This window comes from Gymnoscopelus microlampas, assembly GCF_963454915.1.
Source record: "Gymnoscopelus microlampas genome assembly, chromosome: 24".
NCBI lineage: Eukaryota > Metazoa > Chordata > Actinopteri > Myctophiformes > Myctophidae > Gymnoscopelus > Gymnoscopelus microlampas.
Window position 1 is genome coordinate 34,103,659 of NC_139961.1, and position 22,705 is coordinate 34,126,363.

Genomic DNA, 22,705 nt, shown 5'->3' on the forward strand with positions numbered 1-22,705 from the left:
CTCCCTTTGCTAGTTCAATTTGGTTGTAATTTAAATAAAGTGTGTATTTTTTATCTATATATATAAATATCCCAATGTCCACACAATGATGCTTTTTTTTTTTTTTTTTACATAGCTACTGCAGTATTAAGAGACTACAGAGCTGCCTATTCAATTTTCAGAAAAAGCATGTTCCTATATAAAAGGCTATAGGCCTACTGAATATTACTTAAATTGGAACAACTACCACTAGGCAATTTGATGCAATTTCAAATAAGCTTTTATTTACTTCAAGAACATGTTATAAACCCAGATGGAACACCCATATATAATAGCCATTCAAACTCTCATATTTACAAAAGATAGAAAATAACGCATACAAATAAATTAAAACCTTTCACTGCTCAGTCACAGTTTTGTGCCCTCTGCATGACACACTTGTATTTTCTTCTTTAACCCTCTTTTCCACCAAGGAATCCTTGAAGAGAATATCCACCCTAAGACACTGGTATCTGTAAAGTCTTAAATTGAGTTTGCAGACATGAACAGACCATGTCCACCAATAATGAGGTCCAGACTCCAGAGTGCCAGAGTTGCCCAGCTGACAATGAACGGGAGAGCCGTTTCAGTTGCGGTGATATTGGCCAGGGTAGTTTAACGCAAATATGGGAACATTTCCTTTATACATGTACGTTTAAAGTAAAAAAAAAAAAAAAAAAAGACTGAATCATTTTTCAATTCAATTTCGTTCCCTCCTTGATAATTGCTGCAGACAACAAAACACTGGGGGTGCAAGTTATTTAAAAAAAAAAAAGTTCTAAGTTAAAAAATAACCCATTTTCATTAGATTATCAAATTTGTTAAAAAATGTAAATACGGTTAACAAAAATACAGAAAAATAGCAGACATACAAGCTCACACCACCTTGCAATGTGACACATTGTGAGCTTGTAGATTGGCTATTTACGCCATTTCTGTGCCACACTTTTGACGAATTATAAAATAGGGCTTAAGTGGTTAATCAGATTAACCAATTTAGTAGACTATTAAAAAAAAATATTTGCCTATAGACAGGGTAACTAACGTTCACTGTGTCCCAGTTCAGAGGCTGCAGCCTCAAAGGACACAGCCAGAGCCCCTGAATTGGGACACAGCAGTTGTGTGGTGACCATAGAATGTGGTGGTGACACAATGAGGAAGGTGAGTTACTATGGTGTAGAACACCCTCTAGTGGACAAATAGGGTGGTGGGAGTAAATACAGCGCACAAAGAAAAAGAGCACAAAATTAATCATCCACTCTGGGATGTGCAAAAAAAGTAAGAAAATAGCCTTTTATAAGAAGTTAAATTTTCCATCCATCCTGCTTGAACATATATCTCAATAATGTATGCAAATGTAACTTAAGTTAGTCTAAAACAGTAGTGTACATGAGACTTATGCTTAAATAAAAAAAAATAAGGCAAATAGTCAATGAAGGAAAGTCTTAAAATGTTATGACAATTTATACAGAGTGCAAGAAGCAAATGTGGTTTAACTTATGGCTTACTTAAGTAAAAGAAAATGTGCATCCTATTAACTGCAGGTGCAGCCTTGTTTTGTTTAAAATTGCCTTTGTTTTTTCACAGCTTACAAGAGTCCAGTCTTTCAGACAGAACACTGGTTCTCTGGACCAGGTAAAACAGCAGTTTAGGTCCAGGGCAGGCACTTCAATACTAGCTCTTCCGCTGTGACTGTCTGGCCATGAGTCAATTCAGTAGACCTTTACCTGTTGGCTATCTCACACGTTCTAGCCATCCCAGGGCATTGTATTAGAGGCAGAGGGTGTAGAAACGGGTCACCCTTTTATGTCCAAGGACAGGAGTCTTTTCACAATGTATGAAGAACCAAGTCGATATATAGCTCCGATTTCCGTTATGACAGGTGCTGTTGGATTTCCCTATGTCTGTCCATAAATCAAAGACTCTTCTGCATCCAAAATAAATGATATATAAATTCTCTTTGAAACAAGAGCGGAAGTCTTCAGTTGCCTGAAAAGGGTGGAGGGGGGGGGGACAAAAATACAATTACAGAAAAACAGATTTTATAATTGTATCTGATTATTTGATTAGACTCATTTATGCAATTAATTCAACCATAACATGATGATAAAATAGGCCAATAAAGTACACAATTGTGGTCAATGCTAATCACAAGTTATCTGTACCCAAATACCCAAAAGACATCTTCAAATTGCTTAATGTTTACAAAGCAGACAGAATGTTTCTAGGGATGCAACAGTTAATGAAATGAATGAATTAACATCTATAAATCGATAATTGAATACAAATCTATTAATTGATCCCTATTTTTACAATTTACAAATTAGGCATTTAGCATACGCTCCTTATCCAGAGCGACTTACAGTAAGGTAAACGCATACATCAAATGCATAGACAGTCTAGGATCATAGATAAACCAAGAACCTAGCATCAGTCTAAACAGTACAAATATAAATAAATAAATAATCTGTACATTATAACATAATATAGAAACTATAGGATGCCAGGCCAACACATGAACATGGCATCTGTCTAAATAAATAGACAGTCTAAATTACATTATGACCTTTGCATAAGACTGCATGGTCGTCAAGTCGTAACTTGCTCTGGATTAAGAGCGTCTGCTAAATGCCTACATTGTAAATTGTCAAGGCTAGGTCAAGGTGGAGTCTGAAGAGGTGAGTCTTCAGATTACGGTGCGAAATTGGGAGTGAGTCTGCAGTTCTAACTGCAAAACTTTATCACCAAAAGAGGATTTCCAAAGAAGTACTGCTTGTCAAAAAAGGTGTGAAATGCAGACTTGCTAAGAAATAATTCCACTCCGTCTCAAGTGAAAAAAATATATGATTTTATTTAGAGTAAGGCAAATGAGTATGACCAACGCGTTTCGACCTAGAAGGTCTTCATCAGGGTCTGTCTTTATTATAGGCGAAAATTTTCAAAACATATATTTTTTAAAATAGTGAAAATAGCCGATCCACAAGCACAGTTGCACCATGACGCTGTGTGAACTTGTAGATGGGCTATTTCTCTAATTTTGCATTAAGCATTGAAGTATAAAATAGCACTTGAGTGGTTAATGAATTTGTTAATATATATTTCTAAACTATAATGGGGAAAAAATTACGCTTCTCGAATCTCGATTAATTAAAAAAAGTAATCAATGGAATAATTGCTAAGATAATCAGTTGCAGCCCTACACGTTTCATTGTATAATATGGAACAAAGACAAATAATTTAGTATCATTTTGGTGAAATTGTAAACTGGCAAATACTAAGAATTGGCAGGGGAAAAAAAGGGGTCGCGCACACACTCAAATTATTTCGAAATCACTTTGGATTGAAATCATTCTCACCCTCATCATCTGAGTCGAAGCCAAAGAGGTTTGAGCACTTCTTCTCCGACTGGTGAGTCTGTAGCTCCTCCACGCTGCTGAAAGAAATAAAACAGCTGGCACATCGCTGCCTCGGGGAAGGCATGGAATGAGCAGCAGACATGGCCTCGACAGGAGATTGGTGCTGGAACATCGTCAACACTTTCCTACGTTTTGGCATGGTGGTGTAGCGCTCGTCGAGGTAGGCCGTAGGCGGGGGACGAGTGAAAGGCCTCTTCCCGAGTAAAGGAGTCTTTTTAGGCTTCGCTTCATCTTCTTCCTCCTTGACCTGACAGTTCTCCAGTTTCATGGCAAACACTTGACCGTCGGGGCTGCTGGCTGAACAAGCCAATGGTGCCTCATGTACTTCTCCAATCGCTTTGACTGGGTTCTTTCTCACCTTTTCTCGCTGGGTACTGGGATCTTTGCTTGGCTTTCTTTTAATCTTTTGGGGTTCTGATGCACTTGTAACGTTCTCAGGATTCTTTTTCTTTGTGTGGGTGGAAGGAGGGTTTTTGTCTTTAGGGACACACGGTTTCTTTGCTACCGCCAATTTCTTTGGCTTCTCCTTGGCTGCTAGTGTCAGTGTTCCTACTGCAGTGGTTGCAGTTGGAGGGCTAGTGTGATTTGAACTTGTAACCTTCTGTAGCTTCTTTTTCTTTGTGGGGGTGGAAGGACGTTTTTTGTCTGTAGTGTCACACCGTTTCTTTGCTGCAGGCAATTTATTTGGCCTTTCCTTGGCTGATAATGCTAGTGTTTCTTCTGGAGTGGTTGCAATTGGAGGGCTAGTGTGGTCTGAACTGCTAGCTTCTATAGATTGCATGGATATATCATTTGAGCTGATTTCTTGATTATTAACACACTTTTTCTTTTTTAAAGGCTTTTTTCCAGTCTTGTCTGCTGGGCTCTTTGCCACCTTTCTGAACCCAGTAACCTGTTGGGCTTCAGCTGGAGTTTTTGAAGTGGTGGGCTGCATCAAATCTAGCTGGGTACTGGGATCTTTGTGTGGCCTTTTTTTCTTAATCTTTGGGGGTTCTGATGTGTTTATAACCTTCTGGATCTTTTTCCTTTTGGAGGTGGAAGGAATGGGTTCATCTTTATTGACAGCTGTTTGCCGTTTCTTTGCTACTGCCAATTTCTTAGATATTTCCTGAACAGTTAATTTCAATGTTTCTTCTGCAGTGGGTGGGGTTGGAGGGCTAGTGTGGTTTGAACTTGTAACCTTCTGGAGCTTCCTTTTCTTTGAGGGGGTGGAAGAAGGGTTTTTGTCTTTAGAGAGACACCTTTTCTTCGCTGCAGGCAATTTGTTTGGCTTTTCCTTGGCTGTTAATGCCAGTGTTTCTTCTGCAGTGGATGTAGTTGGATAGCTAGTGAGGTTTGAACTGCTAGCTCCTACAGATGGCTCGGATATATTTGAGCTAACTTCTTGACTATAAGAATGCTCTGACTGGACACTTAACTCCACTGTGTTATCAGAGCAAGTTGTTGGGATTATATTTTCATCATGCACCTGAGGAATGTTGCTTACTTCCTTTCCTTTGTCGGAGGAAAGCTCTGTAGCAATAGGGACATTTTTTTCCATACACTGGCCAGGTTTCTCTTCAATGACAGATTCCTGTGTCTGATTAGAGGTTGGTTTCTCAGACTTAATTGATTTAACCTTCTTATCAGGGGCCGGTTTCTCGACAGATTTAGTTGAATGTAATTTTTCATCATCAACTGGTTTCTTATCAGATTTAGTTGACTTTAACTTCCCAGCAGAGACTGGTTTCTCCTTTGATGTACTTGACTTTAACTTCTCGTCAGATTTAGTCGACTTTAACTTCCCAGCAGTAACTGGTTTCTCCTTTGATGTAGTTGACTTTAACTTTTCATCAGATTTTATTGACTTTAACTTCACATCAGCGACTGGTTTCTCCTTAGATTTAGTTGACTTTAACTTCTTGTCAGACTTAGTTGACTTTACCTTAACATCAGCGATTGGTTTCTCCTTAGATTTAGTTGACTTTAACTTTCCATCAGCAACTGACTTCTCCTTAGTTTTAGTGGACTTTAACTTCTCTTCAGATTTAGTTGACTTCAACTTCCCAGCAGTAACTGGTTTCTCCTTTGATGTACTTGACTTTAACTTTTTGTCAGATTTCATCGACTTAAACTTCACATCAGCGATTGGTTTCTCCTTAGATTTAATTGACTTCAACTTTCCATCAGCAACAGACTTTTCCTTGGTTTTAGTTGGCTTTAACTTCTCATCAGATTTAGTTGACTTTAACTCCCCATCAGTGACTGGTTTCTCCTTAGATTTTGTTGACTTAAACTGCTCATCAGATTTAATTGACTTCAGCTTCACATCAGTGACTGGTCTCACTTTCAATTTATTTGATTTCAACTTCCCTTCAGTGACTGGTTTCTTAGATTTAGTTGATTTTAACTTCTCATCAGTGACCGGTTTCTCATCATATTTAGTAGACTTTAACTTCCCTTCAGTGACTGGTTTCTCCTTTGATTTAGTAGACTTTAACTTCCCTTCAGTGACTGGTCGCTCCTTAGATTTAGTTGATGTTAACTTCCCATCAGATTTTGATGACTTTTTCTCATCATGCACTGGTTTCTCCTTAGATTTAGTTGATTTTAACTTTGACTTCTTGTCAGAGAGAGTTTTTTCCTCATCTTTAGTTGGCTTTAAATTCTCATCAATGACTGGCATCTCCGCAGATTTGGTTGACTTTAACTTTGAGTTCTCATCAGCAACAGTTTTTCCCTCAGATTTAGTTGACTTTAATTTCACTGATCCAGGAGGACGACCTTTTCTTTTATGGCATTTTATGCTCTTGATTAAGTGCTTTTTCCCCACTTTGCTGCTGGTTCCAACAAGGGAAGGAGTGGGATGTTCATGAGCTTTGGAAAGTACTTGTCCCTTAAACGTCTGCCTACATTTCTTTGTAGAAGTACTAGGAGTTGTGGGGGCTTCCATGTTAGAGAGGTCGTTGATAACTTTTGAATCCTTGGTATCATTTGTTATCTTTGATCTCTTGGACTTCTGTTCTGTTTTGATAGCTGCAGGAAGAAGAGTTTGAATATTTTTCCTTATGGATGGGTTTTCAGGAGCTTGGCCTCTTAATCGGCATGTAGCTTTAAAGCTTTGAGTTCTTTTAACAGCTTTTGCAGGTAGTGAAGTTTTGGAAGTCTTCGACTTGTGACCCTTAAGTTTATTCTTCAACTGCATGTCACAAATTGTCTTGCCCTTCAAAACATCAGTTTCTTTAACAACCTCAGTTTTGTTGGATTTGGGGGTGTAATGTTCTCTTTCGTGAAGGTTAAGTGCCCAGCGACAAATAAAGAGCTTAGAGCATCCGGGAAGGCAGCATACCGCCTGCAGTGGGTCGTGCTTCCTAGAATGCCGTATCATTTCATTTGTTGTTTTGAACCTGGCACCACAGCCCTTGTGAAGGCAGGGATGTCTCGGGATAAGTCTATGACATTCAACATGGTGCTGGTAATGTAGGAAACTCCGGACAACCCTCCCACAACTGTCACATTGACTTTTCCCAACATGGAAAGCCAATTCTAAAGGTTTGATGTTTCCATAATGATGATCTAAAGCATGGTAGAGGAGAGCAACACGGCTTTTAGATGGTACAGTATACCATGTGCATTCTTCTACAGGGCACGAAACCCTGTCCTGTGCCTCGGCAGTATTTTCCAGAGGAGTTCCTCCATTGGTTTTTATTTCTGTCTTTGACACAAGAAGTGGTTCAGTTACCTCCGTTTTAACAGGTGAAGACGACTGGGGCTCTTTCCCTACAATAAGTGGTGTTGTACTAGATCCCTTCTCTACCTCTCCTCTTTCTTGTAACAAATCCCCCTCAGATGCATCACTTGGTCCCTCTGCATGATGGTTCTTCTCCGACTGTTTACTAGTGCACCTCCCTCTTGTGTTCAAAGTATCCGACTCAGTTCCTTCATGCTCATCATCTTGGCTCTTGATAAGATGCCCATTTACTTTGTGAACCGTTGTTTTGCCAGACCACTGGTTGAACATGTTCTGGCTCTGTTTTTGCGTAGATTGATCATCATTTGACTTACTTTTAGACCGTAACTTCCTGTGATCAGATGGAGTTGACCCAGGCGGGGTTAAACACCTGGAGCTTATGATAGGCTTCCTAGGTCTTCCTCTGTGAGGCGCAGAAGACATACTTGAGGTCTCAGCCTTGGCAGACATCTTAACCTTACAGGTTCCTTGGGTCTCAGGAGCCTCATTTTCTTGGCCTTCACTGCCTGCTGTCTCTTTGTGTTTCTTTAGCTTCTCTATATGTTCAGATAGGTGCATCATTGCCCAAATGTCATCTTTGAACAGAATTCCACAAAACATGCACTCATCTTTGCGGTAGTGGAGCATTGCATGTGCAATCACATGTTGACCCTTCAAGACCTTGTTGCAGAGGGTGCAACAATACTCTAACTTGGACTCCTCTGACTCCTGATGGACATTCTCGGACTCCTCTGACTCCTGAGGGACATCCTCTGACTCCTGAGGGACATCCATGGGGTCACTGCTCCCAGGAGTTGCCACATCTGTATCCTCCATTTTCAATTCCATTTCAATTTGCCTGACTTCTTGCTCGGTAGTAGTAGGGGCAGCCTGTTCGCTAACAGAGGGATTAGAGGTAGATGGTATTTTGTAAGGACAATTTGATGGGTTTTCAAGCAGTGAAGGAACCTCTTCAGAGTTACTGTAGTCTTTTGCTAGCTCTTTAAGTCCCTCTGCTTCTGTTGCAAGCTCAGTCACTATCTCTGTACGTAATGTCAGAGCACATATGTCCTTATTGCCATGCTCATTGGTGTTCGAAACCTCTGGCTCGGATGTTTCTTCTGGAGTTGATGTGTTCTCAAAAGTGCCAGTTTCATTCTGAATATAAGCGATAGCATGTGTGTCTGTTGGATCTTTTGTTACATCATGTCTGGAAGTCATGAGCTCTTTTGAGTCTACGGCTGGAACTTCATTGACAGCAAAACCTAAAACACAGCTGCTCTCATTATTCAGCTCTTCTAAATTCACAGCATCAGAAGCAACATGCTGCTCTCTACTAGTAGCATCAGACAATGGACTAGTAATCTCCTTTGGACAATCCAATATACTTTGAGCTGTAGTGTTTTTGCCTTTTTCAGAGAGGGGGAGGAGCACATCAGATTTCTGCTCACCATCTCTGTCAGTAAGCGTTTCCTTGGCGGTAGGTGATTCCTTTTCAGAGAGGGGGAAGAGTGAATCAGATTTCTGCTCACCATCTCTGTCAACAAGCGATTCCTCAGCGGTAAGAATGGCTTTGGTTGCAACAGGATTATTTTCAGACGGGGTTAAGACTGCATCAGATTTCTCCTCACCCTCTCGGTCAACAAGCGATTCCTCAGCGGTAGGAGTGGCTTTGGTTGCAACAGGATCACGTGACTGGGAAGTGATATTATCAGCTACTGTGACTTTAGAGACCGTGGTTATGGATGGTGAGATTTTTGCTGAAGGTGAAAGTTTGGAGATCTTAGCTGCCAAACTCTGAGTAACCTCAGCAAGAGATGGCTTCTGTGAGGATTTACGAGGTGTGTTTTTGGAGACTTTATCATCAATAGGCGTTTGTGAGAGTTTGTCGGTGGCCTGGGTTTGAGAAACCATCTCTTCAATGTGGGATTGGGTCAGCTTGGATGCTGCTTCTGGAGATTGCGAGGCAATAGTAACTTTCATCTCCACAACAGGCTTCTCGCAAAGATCACCTGGTGGTACTTTGGGTGGACTGCTCTGCACAGAGGAACGAGTGATGGTTGAGACAGAGGCTTGGATATTTGACACAACACCTTTGCCCTTTGGACGCCGGGCATAACAATGCAAATGTTGCACAAAGGTACTTTCATCACGTGATCTAAGGACTACCTCTTTGCGATGCACAGGTTTCTCTGGCTGTGACTTGATAGGAACCTTCACTGTAGATTTATACAGAAGCATTTGTGGGTGTCCTCTTTGTCTATGGAAAGTCTCCTCAGGAAAAGAGCCCATCACCTCATTATCTGGTAGGGAGAGCTCAAGAATCACTTCTGGGGGAGTGGCTGGTTTGGTAAAGCCCATAGAAAGTTTATAGTGCTCCTCACTTTCCTTTGCTGTTAATCGAGAGATTCCTGATGCTTTGTGTTTTGTGTTGTTCTTGACTGGACCAGATCCCAGACTCTTCCCCAATGAAGGTTGGTTTTGATTTGGATGTTGAGTTTTCCAGCTGTTCTTTTTAACTTGACCACGAGTGTTATTCTGATGTCTAATTTTATTACGAGAAGTGCTATCACAAGTTTCTGAGTCCTCTATGAGCCACCGCGGCTTTCTTATCTTCCGTTTGGCGGGCTTCTGCTCTGAGAGCCGTGTGATACGCCTGTGATACGCCTCTGAACTGTCTTCCGTTTTGTCCATCTGCCAAAAGGACCGTCTGAAAGATTCCTTTGAAGTTTCCTTCCCAGCACTTGAGCCTTGGTTCCCCTTCTTCTTTACAGCATGATCAACAGTTGACTGTGAAGCTTTATCAGAGCTGACCTTAACCCGTTTGGTTGTCAAGTGATTCTTCTCGTCTTTATTCAGGCGCTTCTTTGCTCCTGCCTGGTGTGCCACTTTTGTTCTTTGCTGGAAGTTGCTTGAATGGGTGTTGAAATGTAAAGTGGGATATTTGGTGCAGTAGTCAGGGACCCACTTGTCCTCCATGATCTCTTCTAAGGCAGCGCTCTCCACCTTCTCACTCATCAGATTTAAACAGCTGGCTCGCAGAGCCATAAGGTCCCAGAGCTCAGGGTCAAAGTCCAAGCCCTTCTTCAGGACCTGCAAGGAGAGAGTAACATTTTTAATTAAATGTAAAAGTTACAATCAATCAAGAGCAGGATAATGCACAAGGATTAGCAGGTTTCACACAAAACGGCTACATTGACAGAAACAATAAAAAAAAGAAAGAAAATAGTACATGACACTGCAGAGTAGAAATAAACTGTATTATTTATGACTTATCCACATACTGTATTTGGTGATGATTTATTAAGGCTGTGCACTACCTGTAGTGTCTCAAAGCGAACATGGTTGCCGATGGGGCTGGCCTCTGCATGGTACTCCTGGTCAGGGTGTGTGTAGAGGAGGAAGACCATCTTGTAAGCCTCCACCGTGGGCTCCAGGAAGAAGACCAACAGGGCACAGGCTCTGCACATCTCCAGGTCATTGGGAAAAAGTCTAGCGATGGTCTTGTAGATCAGGGACTTGGTGAGGACGTCACAAGGAAGACAGGATTGCAGGGCCTTGGTGCACAGCTCCACACAAAACTGGAACCCATCTTTGCCCAACTAAAATAAATATTGACAAAATGACACTGTTGAGTATGACCTCTGAAATATGCATAGATGCTCTCAATACAATGGCTCCTAATGGCTTAAATGAGGAATTCAACATCAAACCATTCTTGTGACCTTTAATATTTCTTAAATATTGTACAGTATTCTGGCTGCTGTTTCCTTCATACTGTACGTATATTTACCTACTGTCTGGTAACTTTGTGGTTGCACTAATTGACTATGGCTATGTTATGATCAAATTCAGCACTTATAACGTGTGGCATTCCAGCACTAATATACCCAGGCCAGAGCCGAGGTGAAAGCGGAGCGGGACTCGTCTCCTTCTCTCCAGAGTGGCTGCGTCTCTCTACAGGCAGTGAGAGAGACGCAAGCTCTCAATTATGCTACCCACTAAAACATAACGTTGTTGTTCTTTAGTTCCTATTTGTTTCTGTAAGTGTAACTTATATTTTTCCCATCATTATTATTATGAACTTTGTATCTTTGTCACATATGTATTCTGAGTTTTTGACTTTCCAAGGAGTAGTGAATACAATGTACAGTAGGACATGCATTGTGTATTGTAGGTACAGAAAGGCATAAAATAAACATCATACCTAACCTAATTCTACTGATCTTTAAAATCAATATTAAAACTGTAGGTTGATACAGTTTCTGTCCAGTGGACGCATGCTATTTTACCTCGACTTGACTGTCGAGGTAAAAAAAATAAACTTCATTATTATTGATTTATTTTTGTACTAATAAGAAAAATAAAGAGAGCATTTTGGGAAAACCTTTTCCCCCCAAAATGATTCAGATTCAGGATTTAGTTTTTACTTTTTTGTTTTTCCAGATACATTATCAGCACACATGAATATAACCATGATTATAGCCATATAATATCAAAATTAACACTGCAATTTCTCAAAAACAACACATTTTATAAGGACATAAAATGTTCCTGGGACTCATTCAAATGACCACCAGTGAGTCCCGGGACTCACTAGATTGAAAACCTAGCAACATCACTGCTGCTCTATTGGGTGACAGCAATTGTTTTATGATCTATACTATATATTAGAGGTGTGGAAATGTATCGATTCCAAGATTCTTCACGTGCGGAAATGGGCATTGACAAAGTAACATTACATTATCAATTATAGCCTACTAACATTAATTGTTGATTTGCCATTTACTTCTGGAAGCAACACATTGCACATTGAACTGCATTAGGCTACATGCTTTTGGAGGCGCATTGTATAGAGGCCCTCAACATGTGATTCCAAATTCCAAAAGTGGATGTTATGTTCATGATATGTGGCGCTTTCTTGTAAGAAATAAGACCCACCCACATATATTGGAAGACAATTACAGGCAAAACTAATAGAATATTTAAACCCTGTTTAAAGGCCATTTTAATACGACTCCCAAGATCATTTGTAGCTAATGTGGTGAAATGGTATCCCTGCAACAAACCGTGACATTTGTAGCATAAACTAGCATCCCCAAATCTCAGTGAAATCTGCGTTGTTTAGAGCAGTGTTTAGAGCAGGTCCTTTTATCTGCCCGCTTTTTTGTCAAATAGGCCCCTCACGCATCAGTTATCAAATAACTGCAGAGATAATGTGAAGCGAAATCTGAATACCACCACGCTGAATATTATTTAAGTTTTATCTAATACATCCCCCATCGCCATGATTGCAAATCTATTGATTGACTGATTGAATTTTCCCAGTGCATCTCAGATTATTCAGACATTTTAAAATACACAAATACACGAACATGGGCAGATTGGGCACCATTTTCTTTGGACTTAAAACAGCTATACTGTAGCATCATACAAACCGCTGTCTTAAGTTTAACTGTAAAATAAAGTAGCTTTTTATAATGAAAATACTTGTTTTCATATCTCACCTCTTCCAGAACGACTCTGATGAACGGGAAGATTGAATTGACATTGGTGGCAGACAGCATCAGCTCATGGCTTTCCTCAAGTAAAACTTGTTTGGAGGTTTGCAACCGCATATGTAGTTTGCTCCATATGAAGACAAGATCACTGTAGGAAATTTAAGACAATTAAAATGGTAAATATTTCTACAACATGCAGCAACATTAGACTACATTAGACTTATGCAAGACAGTTGGCACAGACATAAGAGAAGACAATTTACTAGCAATATTCAAGTGCTCTGAGAATGGCTCAGTCTCTCTTGTCTACAAATGATTTTAATCACACGCCAAATAGAGATGGTTACCTTTTTTCTCAAATCTAGGAATGGGCACGGTTTAACTCATTTAGACCTGAGCCGAGTCTAAAACGCCTTCTAAATCCTGACCCAAGTTTTCTGAAAAACTTCAAATATTTATTAAAAAATGACAAAACAGTTATATACTGTACAGAGCAACAACAACCCCAAAGGGGATTCCTGTCTTAAAAGGTATAGTTACAAATAGGGGTTCCCGCCCTAAATGGGTTAAACCGTTCTGTGCCAAACCATGCACAAATGGGAATGCAATTGGATCAGTCGTTTGCTCTGCTCAGAACAATTGCAGGCATGCCTTGGTTAAAGCCCTATGCATAACCTACAGTAGCTCCCAGGCTTTTGAATCTCAAGGGGTTTGTCATGTTATTAAATAACAATGTCTGTCTCTGTTCTAAGCACATGCTCATTTTTTATTTCCATGCCATACAATCCCCTAGTGCCAAAATGACTGGTGAAGTAGACACAATTCTTTGTGATCATTCACACTTCACATTGGTAGAATCCCCAGCCACAACAGAAATTGTCAGAGCAAAATGCATTCATGCGTCCTTCTGGGACCAGAAACTTGGCGAACAAAACACAATTTGCACCACTTGATGTGATGTGCAGTAGCTTACCAGAAGAAAGCACTACACACAATTAAAATAGTTAACAACATAGTACTATCCAAACTACTGCTGCCTCACGACTGATTGCAAACCCTGACGCATATCTTTTGTTAAATTTATATTTTGACAGGACAGAATTACAAAATAATAACAAAATAATGATTGATTAGCTTCCTCCCCAATGCTACTGCTCCTTCCCCCTCTAAGGTCAAAACAGTCATATCAGTGTTGCCATTGTTCAACCTAGCCAATTAGCATGTCGAAGTTCACCAAGGTTAGGCTGTCTACTCATATGTGTTGTGTTGTGTCTGTCTTGTGTTTAAATTGCATCAACTGAATGGCACTGTAACTTTTGTTGAATACGTGCTTACAATAAAGGCCTTGTCACGCATTTATTTGAGATAGTTCGCATTTTTTTTTGCATAATTGTCATAATCATTTCCATATTAAGAAATTTCATTTTACAAAATTGTGGAAATAGCAGATCTAAAAGCTCAAAACGTGTGCAATGCAACGCGTTTTGAACTGGTAGATCAGCTATTTTCACAATTAATCTTTTTTGAAAGCATAACATAATTTTATATGCAAGTTATCTGCCCTGTGCAGCTTATGTTTACAAAACCTAAAATAAATGTAAATTTTATTCATACTGTTCCAATGCTCAACGAGAGAAACGCAATTAAATCGCCCTTTAGTATTATTTGTGGATTTCTATTGACAGTAAAACCTACCACAAGTGGTCCATGTCTCCTCTTCGGAGCTGCTGGGAGAGGAAGGCTCTTGTGAGGGCCAGTAGTGATTCATCTTTTTCATCGCTCTCCATATTACAGATGACGTGAACAGCATCTTTGCCATTAACATCCGCCACCTGAGGGAGAAAAAAAGGCAGAGAAACCAGTGCCATTGATTACATCATTCAAGTCCCTTTCAGAGCACACCGGTCGATATCTGAATAATGTGTAGTTCCTGGTTTGATTGCTGCTGTGTTCCAATACTTAACTATTACTCTATATACCTTTGGAGTGTGCCGTTAATATCTGCACTAAATGTCCACAACTAAAGGAATAAACAATGGAATAGTTTAACTCAAGACACGTGACTTTTTTCTCAGAAGGAGAGGCGTTTCAGAGAGCACACTAAACAAGACATTTTGTAGATACTGGCTGCCAAATCAAGTTGTATGGTTGTATTCAAATTGTATTGTTACACAAATCCTAAACACAATATTTACACTTTTCCCCGCTCCATACATAATTTCCTGTCTCTCTACAATAATTTCAAAAACACTTCTGAAAAATAATATTTAGATATAATAAATCGATTTGTACTTTCACTCAATATTATTAAACTGTCCTCCCTCATACACATCACATGTGCAGTGTACACATCTCTATACAACACAGTCACTCAGCCCACCTCTTTGTTCAGAAGGTCATGCTGGGAGGTTTTGTGAAGCCAGGTGAGGTACACCTGGAGGAAGAAGTGATGTTGCCCTGCCGTGGGATGCTTAGAGCACCACTTGGCCAGGGCCATGGCCTCACTGACCCTCTCACAGGTCAACAGGTAGTGTATCCGCAGCTCCAACAACACCGGCAGCTGGGAGCTGATATATCTGTCCACTGTGGAGGAGTCAAATAGGAGGAGAAATGTCCATTTAGTTATATAATGGAGAGCTAATGAGGAACAGATGTGGCAGGTATAAGAGATAAGTTACAAACCTTCAGTCTGAGGTAATGTGGACTGTGTGAGGATGGACTGCAGAGTGACGTTCGACCATGGCCCGCCATCTTGTAAGCAATTGCTCACCTCGAGCAAGTGAACATTCTGATGCCTTGCAAGGGACATATGACATTCCTGAAAGACAGCAGGGAAGAAAGAGATGGACTACCGTAATGCACACAATCTGTATAGGGGTTTTCTACTACTGAAATACAGTAAGTTTAAGTTCACCATTTAGTTAACACCAGTCAATAAATAACAATTAACGCCACTATTATAAATTATAAATCTTGTTTCATCTTCACCCAAGCTTTTAGGTCTATCTGCCCTAGTCAATTTGTAGGGGAGGGGGAGAGGGAGAAAGGGAGGGGGTAGAGTGAGAGAGTGCGAAATACAATGTGCACCATAAGTAGCCTAACTACAATATATTTCCTGTTGATTAGATTAACCCAACTGGCTGTCCCTTTCACCCTCAAGTCTCGCCGCACCTCCCAGTGAGGGGCCAACGGCCAACGGTTCCACATAGAGCCCTGCTCTATGTGAAACACATCATCACCCAGACATCCAAAATGGCACTGGAACCAGGGGAGGGTGCACTTGTGATTTATACTTATTTGTATTAAATATACTGTAGTGCTGCATTTAAGGGGCAAGTTGTAACAATGACAGCTACTGTCAAATCCCTTCACAGAAATACAAAATCAGAAAATAAATGGTTTGAAGCCTCACCTGGAATGTAACAGTGAAGTGTTTCAGTGGATCCTGATTGAAGTCATTCTTTTCAAAAAACAGCAAGAGCTCAAACACACTCCTGTGAGGGAACATAAATCCTATAAATGTATCTTTGGGCAAGAAATTAATTCTTGAAATGTGCATCCTGTTTCCTATTAACAGTCCTAACAAAGGCCTCCGCCAGGGTTACTTACAAGGCCAGACTGCTGAGCATGTAGTGTACATCATCACAGCCTACTGGAAAGAAGAAAGAGCCTCGAACAAAGTAGCAAAGAGCCATCTCAAATATCCTGAGTTGAGGCAGTGGAGTTTGCCAGTGACATGTGTACTCCTCCACCAGCTAGAGAGGGGGGGAGAGAGACATCACAAATTAATTGTTATGAATACTTATTCCATTTCTATCCATTATAATGGATGGTGTCACTGTCACTACTGGCCACAAAAATGCATACTGTAGTAAGGTACCTATTGGTAAGTATGTGTGGTATTTGTAAGTTTTCCCACTGTGCAGATTGCACACTTGTAGCACTCAAGCTCTCCATTCACGGACATACCTGCCAATATTGCAATATTGTTAAGATCCAGAAAACTATATATGAATAATAGTATGCACAACAATTCAGGTACAGGATCAACTGTGTTCGTCAGCCAAACCCACCTTGCCTGATTAAGACTGTGGTTGTCGAACTGCTCCACCAGTTCTGGAAGTACCATTCAGGGGTCTAGGGGACAGTAAATGGAAACCACCAAAATGCCCCATTTTGTGGATGTAGGTATGAATATATGCTCAAAGTACAATACTGGGACAAATTCAATGGACTATGTAAAATTACAATATACTGCCTAGCTGTAACTTGATATATAAGCCATGTTCTAACCATATTCCGAATATAACTGCTGTTTATATGATCCAACAACAAGCGGGCAACTTTTAAAATCTAACGTATATCGAACATGCTTGCAAGGTCACTCTCTTGAGCCAATGTTAATGGTTAAGTTAAGGTAAAGGGTAGGCATCACACGCATGCATGCATTTGATACTTTTCACAAGCAAAGGAGGTATGTTTAGTATAGCCTCCTGTCTCAAATAGTGTACTTTCTGCCCACATTATGCAACCCTAATTTGTGCAAAATGGGCACAGGATCAAAGTGTCAACAAAAAACACAACTTCTGTAGCACCCAGGTGCCTTGATTTGCAGGAAAAACGGCTACCACCTTATGTCTCTACACTCTGAACTGATGTCCAGTTCATGCAAGCAGATTCTGTATCTGCTTTTGAATTTCTTCTACCAAATGTGTCCTTTAAATTAACTTTTATATATTTATTCACAGAGGGTACCTCTGTAGTCATCTTTGTTCTCATTCCATCTTTTCTTTTGAACTTTCAGTGATTGTGATACACTTACTCAAAACAGCGGCAATCAACAGAGCAGCTACTGAAGATATCATGCCAATATTTGGAGGTACATCATGACAATGGTAATTGGTAACTACACAACCCATCTACCAAGGTGTCATTCGGCTTTAACATTGTCACAACTGAAAAGTTCTGTCCAACGTGCCAGTGGACTTTACCAAAACAACCACCAAATTGTGTTGTCTTTTGCGGCCATTGCCCAAATGGGGGAGCCATCGTCCATCATGGACAGCACTGCCGGGCCGATCGCCCCCCTTAGACCATACCTGGCCAAACCATAAGTATCACTGCATGTAAACCTACAGGCTGGGGCGGCACCTGTCAGCAAGAAGTGTTGGGCGGGGGTTGTAGGACGAAGGCTCTACATCATTCAGGTGGAGGCTCCTCACTGATAGGTGAATCAGTAGGATACAAGAGCAGTGAGACCATAGGTGTGTGGGGAGGAATCAATTGGCATAATGGCTAAATTGTGGAAAAAAGGGGTAAAAAGCACAACAACAAAAAAGAAGAAATCGCAGCAATATGCCTGTGTACTTGGAAAATAAATGAAGTTCCCTTCATCTTTTTCTAAATCAAAAAGTCACGTCAAAGATCAATAGTTAAGCGCAGCCTCAACAGTACCACTGTCACGGTCGTGAGCAACATGCAACTGATGCAATTAATTGTAATTGGATAATCAGTTAGCTGTTGAATAACATTGTAACATGACAGCCTTATTACAACATTCTGTCAACAATGGGGCGGCTGGTGCTGAAATCCACTTCTCTGTATGACAACGCTGTCACCAAAATACCCTAATACAACATTAGTATCTAAAAACTTCGATGACATATTGGAACCTTGTTGTTGATAACATAACAGTAACTAGCATGATTAGTTCGCATTCACAGAGGGCAACACTGGTCACCAACGTCAAATATTAGTCAACAATTAATCCACTACTATATTTATTGAATGCATATGTTATATGGTTGTTGCCCAGAAACGACTTTGTTGTTTGTGGTACAAATGCTAAGCTAACCATGCTAATACGTTGGGCTAGCTAAACAGCTAGCTGTGGTGTTTAGTTGACTAATTGAACGGTAACGGTCATTAACATGTCAGTTGACAGTCAGTTCGGTGACGCAGGTCAGTTGTTGTTGTGATAAAACACCACATGCATGGAATATCTTATTATCAGTGGATTAGCTAACCTAACGGCTAATGTTATGCTCAGACTTCGTCACGCGAGCGTGCAGCAGCTCGACAATAATGACGCACGGCTGACAACAATGAAACATGATGTGATATCAACGGGGAAAAGTTGAAAACGTCTTTTTTTTGTGCTTCGGGCGACGAAAAAGTCTAAAATTGAGGCTAAAAACGTTAGCTGATTTCTGGGGGAATTCTGGGGGAGGGGAACCTGAAGACTTGCTAGTGGTGTGTTTCGGGGGTTTTCATTTGAATTCGTTAAAAACCGTTGCCTCTGGACTGTCTTACCTTGCGGAATTCAGAACAGAAGGTTTTACCGTCCACCTGCACCGCATGACTCGAGCAACCATTTTTAAATAAACTTTGTAATTGCTTCTCGAAGCCCTCTAAGTCGAGTGCACTGCCCTCTTCCGCCATACTGCTTCTGTAGGCTTGCGCGTAGCTGCTGGTGGTGCTGCTGCTGTGCTGCTGCCATGGAACACACAACAACGACGACTAACAGTGTTGCCAGGTTTTGAGAGAGAAACAAGCAACCGGGTCTATGAAAAACAAGCCCAACATTAGCGAGACTTTAAAAATAACACATTGGCTATTTTCACAAAAATCTTGAAAACAATTTGATATTTTAACAACACAAATCTGGTATGGGGGGGGGGTCCCTGGCATAAAATGTTTTCAGATGGGGGTCCGCAGACAATTACACATGAATTTGGGGATTCTTGACATGAATGTATGTGAGAAATACTGGTTTAAACAACATTAGGAAACAAGCCCAAATAAGCAACTACTCTTTAAAAAAAAGCCCAAAAAAACGCAACCCGCAACTAACAACTTTACAGAAAAATAACCCCAAAGTCGCTTATAATAACCGGACATGGCAACGTTGTGACTACAACGTGACGTGAACGCAACCGTAATTCACGCAAACGTAACATACCGGCGTACTGTGTCGGGAGATGTGATTGGATAAAGCAGTGGTGCTCAAAGTGGGGTCCGGGGACCCAGGGGGTCCTTGAGGGCGTTCCAGGTGGTCCCCAGGAGTATTTGAAATTACAAGTCACAACATGTGAGCTTGTAGATCTGCTATTTCCCCCAAAATCTTGAAAAGAACCCCCTTACGAGATTTGTATGTCGTACATAATAACGTCCATCAGAACATGCAGTAAAGTATGTTATTATTTGTATTTAAATGACCATACATCACAAGTGCTGCCATATTTTGTGAGAGAAATGAGCAATCAGGTCTAGGATAACAAGCCCAAAAGAAGCAACAAACAGCACTTTAAACCGTCGGCTGTTTGAAAATAGCAGATCTACAAAATCACGCGATGTAACGCGTTGTGAGCTTGTAGATCTGCTATTTTCAAAAACTCTTGCAATATAATGTGGAATGTTTGGAATATTTGTTTTGAAACATTTTAACACAAATGCTCCCCCGGCACAAAACATGTTCATGAAAATATTTGAGAACCACTGGTTTAAATAATAAAAACATTTGGAAGCAAGCCTAAATAAGCAAGTCAGCTACACGTTAGAAACAAGCCCAAAAAACCGCAAAAGAAGCCCAAAGTCGCTTATAGTAAACCGACTTGGCAACACTGCACCTGACGTTAACTCTGACGTTGCTTCAGCTCGGTGGGCGTGTCACGAATTGCCTCGCCGAAGTCGTGCTGATTGGACGCGCTTGTGTACAGCGGCACGCGCAACTGCTCATTGGACCCGCGTTGTTTAGTTTCAAAATGAAACAGCCAATGTGCGACAGCGAAGTCGTTGCACGTTGTTGATGAACGTCGTCGCGTATAAAAGGCAGACCACAGCAATGGAGTGTTCATTTCTGCTTGATGGTGATTGTGGTGGTGGACATTGTCATGGAGAAGATCAGCTACAACAGAGGATTCATTCTCAGCCTACAATTCATCGCAGTCAGCATGAAGAAACCTGAGGGCTTGCTAGCCATCAGTGATGTAATCCTGGACAGAGTCAGCAGCAAGAAGCCCCTGGGAAAGGCCAACACCAGCTGGCGTCTACCAGGAGGCATGGACCGTGGCTCTGATTTCAGGCCTTCCGCTGGAGAGACAGGCTGGAGAGACATACCTCGTCGCCACTTCTCCCTGTCCGTCTACGTGCAGCTCAACAAGGCCAAGGAGGCCTGGAAGCCTTCCGGCAAGCAGCAACAGAGGTCTCAGGAGGTCGGCGACACAGAAGAGGCCAAGACCCAGGATCTGTTCAACCGTGTGCGTGGCATCCTGAACAAGTTAACCCTCCAGAAGTTCCAACAGCTGACGAAGCAGGTGAGGGAGCTCACCATCGACACGGAGGGCCGGCTTAAGGGAGTCATCGACATCATTTTTGAGAAGGCCATCTCAGAGCCCAGCTTCTCTGTGTTCTATGCCAAAATGTGCCATTGCCTTATGGAGCTCAAGGTCCCCAGCGCAGATAAGCCAGGAGTCTGTGTGAATTTACGCAGGCTGTTGCTCAACCGCTGTAAGACAGAGTTTGACAAGAAGCAGAAAGAGCTGGATGCTGCCCAGGGGGAGGAGAAGCATCTTCGCAAAGAGGAACTGGACCATTACAAAAACAAGGCCAGGAGGTGCTCCCTGGGCAACATTAAGTTCATTGGGGAGTTATTCAAGCTCAAGATGATGACGGCGGCGACCATGGACAAGTGCATCATCAATAAGCTGCTCATAACACATGACGAGGAGTCCCTGGAGTGCCTGTGTACACTTATTTCCACCATTGGAAAGGACATAGACTTTGAGATGGCCAAGCCTTGCATGGACCAGATGGAGAAGATCGTCAAGGAGAGGAAGACCTCCCCCAGGATCCGCTTCATGCTGCAGGATGTGTTGGACCTCCAACAGAATAACTGGGTGCCCAGGCGAGGAGACCAGGGTCCCAAGACCATCGAGCAGATCCACAAAGATGCTGAGATGGAGGTGCAAATTGAGCAGTTGAAGGTCCAGCAAACCCTCATCTCCAAGGAGTCAATCAGAGGCTCAGGCGACAGATTGGGTGGAGGCCGGCCCGCAGGACGGGGCTCATACACCCCACGACAGGGTAGGGTGGCCAAGGGCTGGAACAGCTTCTCTATCTCCACCAACAACCAACCCATCGATACTTCACGCCTAAGCAAAATGACCAATACTTGTGTTCTTGACATTAACAACCAGCTGCTGGCCCCAGGGAACAAAGGCTATAAAGGCAGCAGCATTGGAACCAGTGTCAAGCCTGCTGACCCTGGCTCAGAGCTGGGCATCCGTCCAGCCACCAGTACCCTGAACAGATTCTCTGATCTGCAGCAACCCTCTTCAGGCTCCTCTCTTCATTCAGACAGACTATTGACTCAGAACAACAGCACTAGCAGAGCGCATGCCAGGAGCACAACAGAGAACATGAAGCAGGAGGCTGCTCCTAACCCCCCACCTCCCCAGACCCCCACCAAGCCCGCCTTGACCGAAGAGGAAGTGGAGAAGAAATCCACAGCCATCATCGAAGAGTACCTCCACATCAACGACATGAAGGAGGCACTGCAGTGTGTACAGGAGCTGAACAGCGGTCAGCTGCTCTTTGTGTTTGTGCGGAATGGCCTGGAGTCCATGCTAGATCGCAGCGCCATCGCCAGAGACCACATGGGGCAGCTGCTGCATCAGCTCGTCAAGGCTGGCATAATGCCCATACAGCAGTACTACAAAGGGCTTCAAGAGATCCTAGACGTGGCGGAGGACATGTCTACAGACATCCCACACTTCTGGCTGTATCTGGCTGAGCTGATCGCCCCCATGGTCCACAAGGGAGGTATCCCCATGGGACAGCTCTTCAAGGAGATCTCCAAGACTCTCATTCCTCTGGGTATGGCTGGAAACCTGTTGCTCCGCATCCTCATTCTACATTGCAAAGGAATGAGCCAGGCAAAGTTGGGAGACATGTGGAGGGGGGCGGGCCTTAGCTGGAAAGACTTTCTGCCCGAGGACAAAAATGTCAACACGTTTGTTTTAAACAATGATCTACATAACTTACTTGTTGATATCAATTAA

At 41.9% G+C, this 22,705-nt stretch overlaps 2 protein-coding genes across 3 annotated transcripts; one reads left to right on the forward strand and one right to left on the reverse strand.

The window, feature by feature from the left end:
* Window positions 1-247: 247 nt before the first annotated feature.
* LOC311040939 (uncharacterized protein) lies at window positions 248-19,100 on the reverse strand. 2 transcript variants are annotated; one of them, XM_084051375.1, is made up of 11 exons: window positions 18,957-19,100; window positions 16,254-16,399; window positions 16,057-16,138; window positions 15,327-15,462; window positions 15,025-15,227; window positions 14,340-14,476; window positions 12,651-12,792; window positions 10,464-10,745; window positions 5,359-10,236; window positions 3,375-5,286; window positions 248-2,007 (listed from the first exon to the last, which is right to left on the reverse strand). In XM_084051375.1, exons 1-11 carry the CDS (start codon window positions 19,083-19,085, stop codon window positions 2,000-2,002), a joined length of 8,055 nt encoding a protein of 2,684 aa, XP_083907501.1. In that variant the 5' UTR covers window positions 19,086-19,100; the 3' UTR covers window positions 248-1,999. The 2 variants fall into 2 exon arrangements, with proteins under 2 accessions (XP_083907501.1, XP_083907500.1); XM_084051374.1 differs by having other exon boundaries at window positions 3,375-10,236.
* Window positions 19,101-20,509: 1,409 nt separating this feature from the next.
* On the forward strand, window positions 20,510-22,705 carry LOC311040663 (eukaryotic translation initiation factor 4 gamma 1-like; the record flags this gene model as incomplete). Its single annotated transcript, XM_084050992.1, has 1 exon — window positions 20,510-22,705. The coding sequence occupies one exon, from the start codon at window positions 20,510-20,512 to the stop codon at window positions 22,703-22,705; it is 2,196 nt and encodes a 731-aa protein (XP_083907118.1).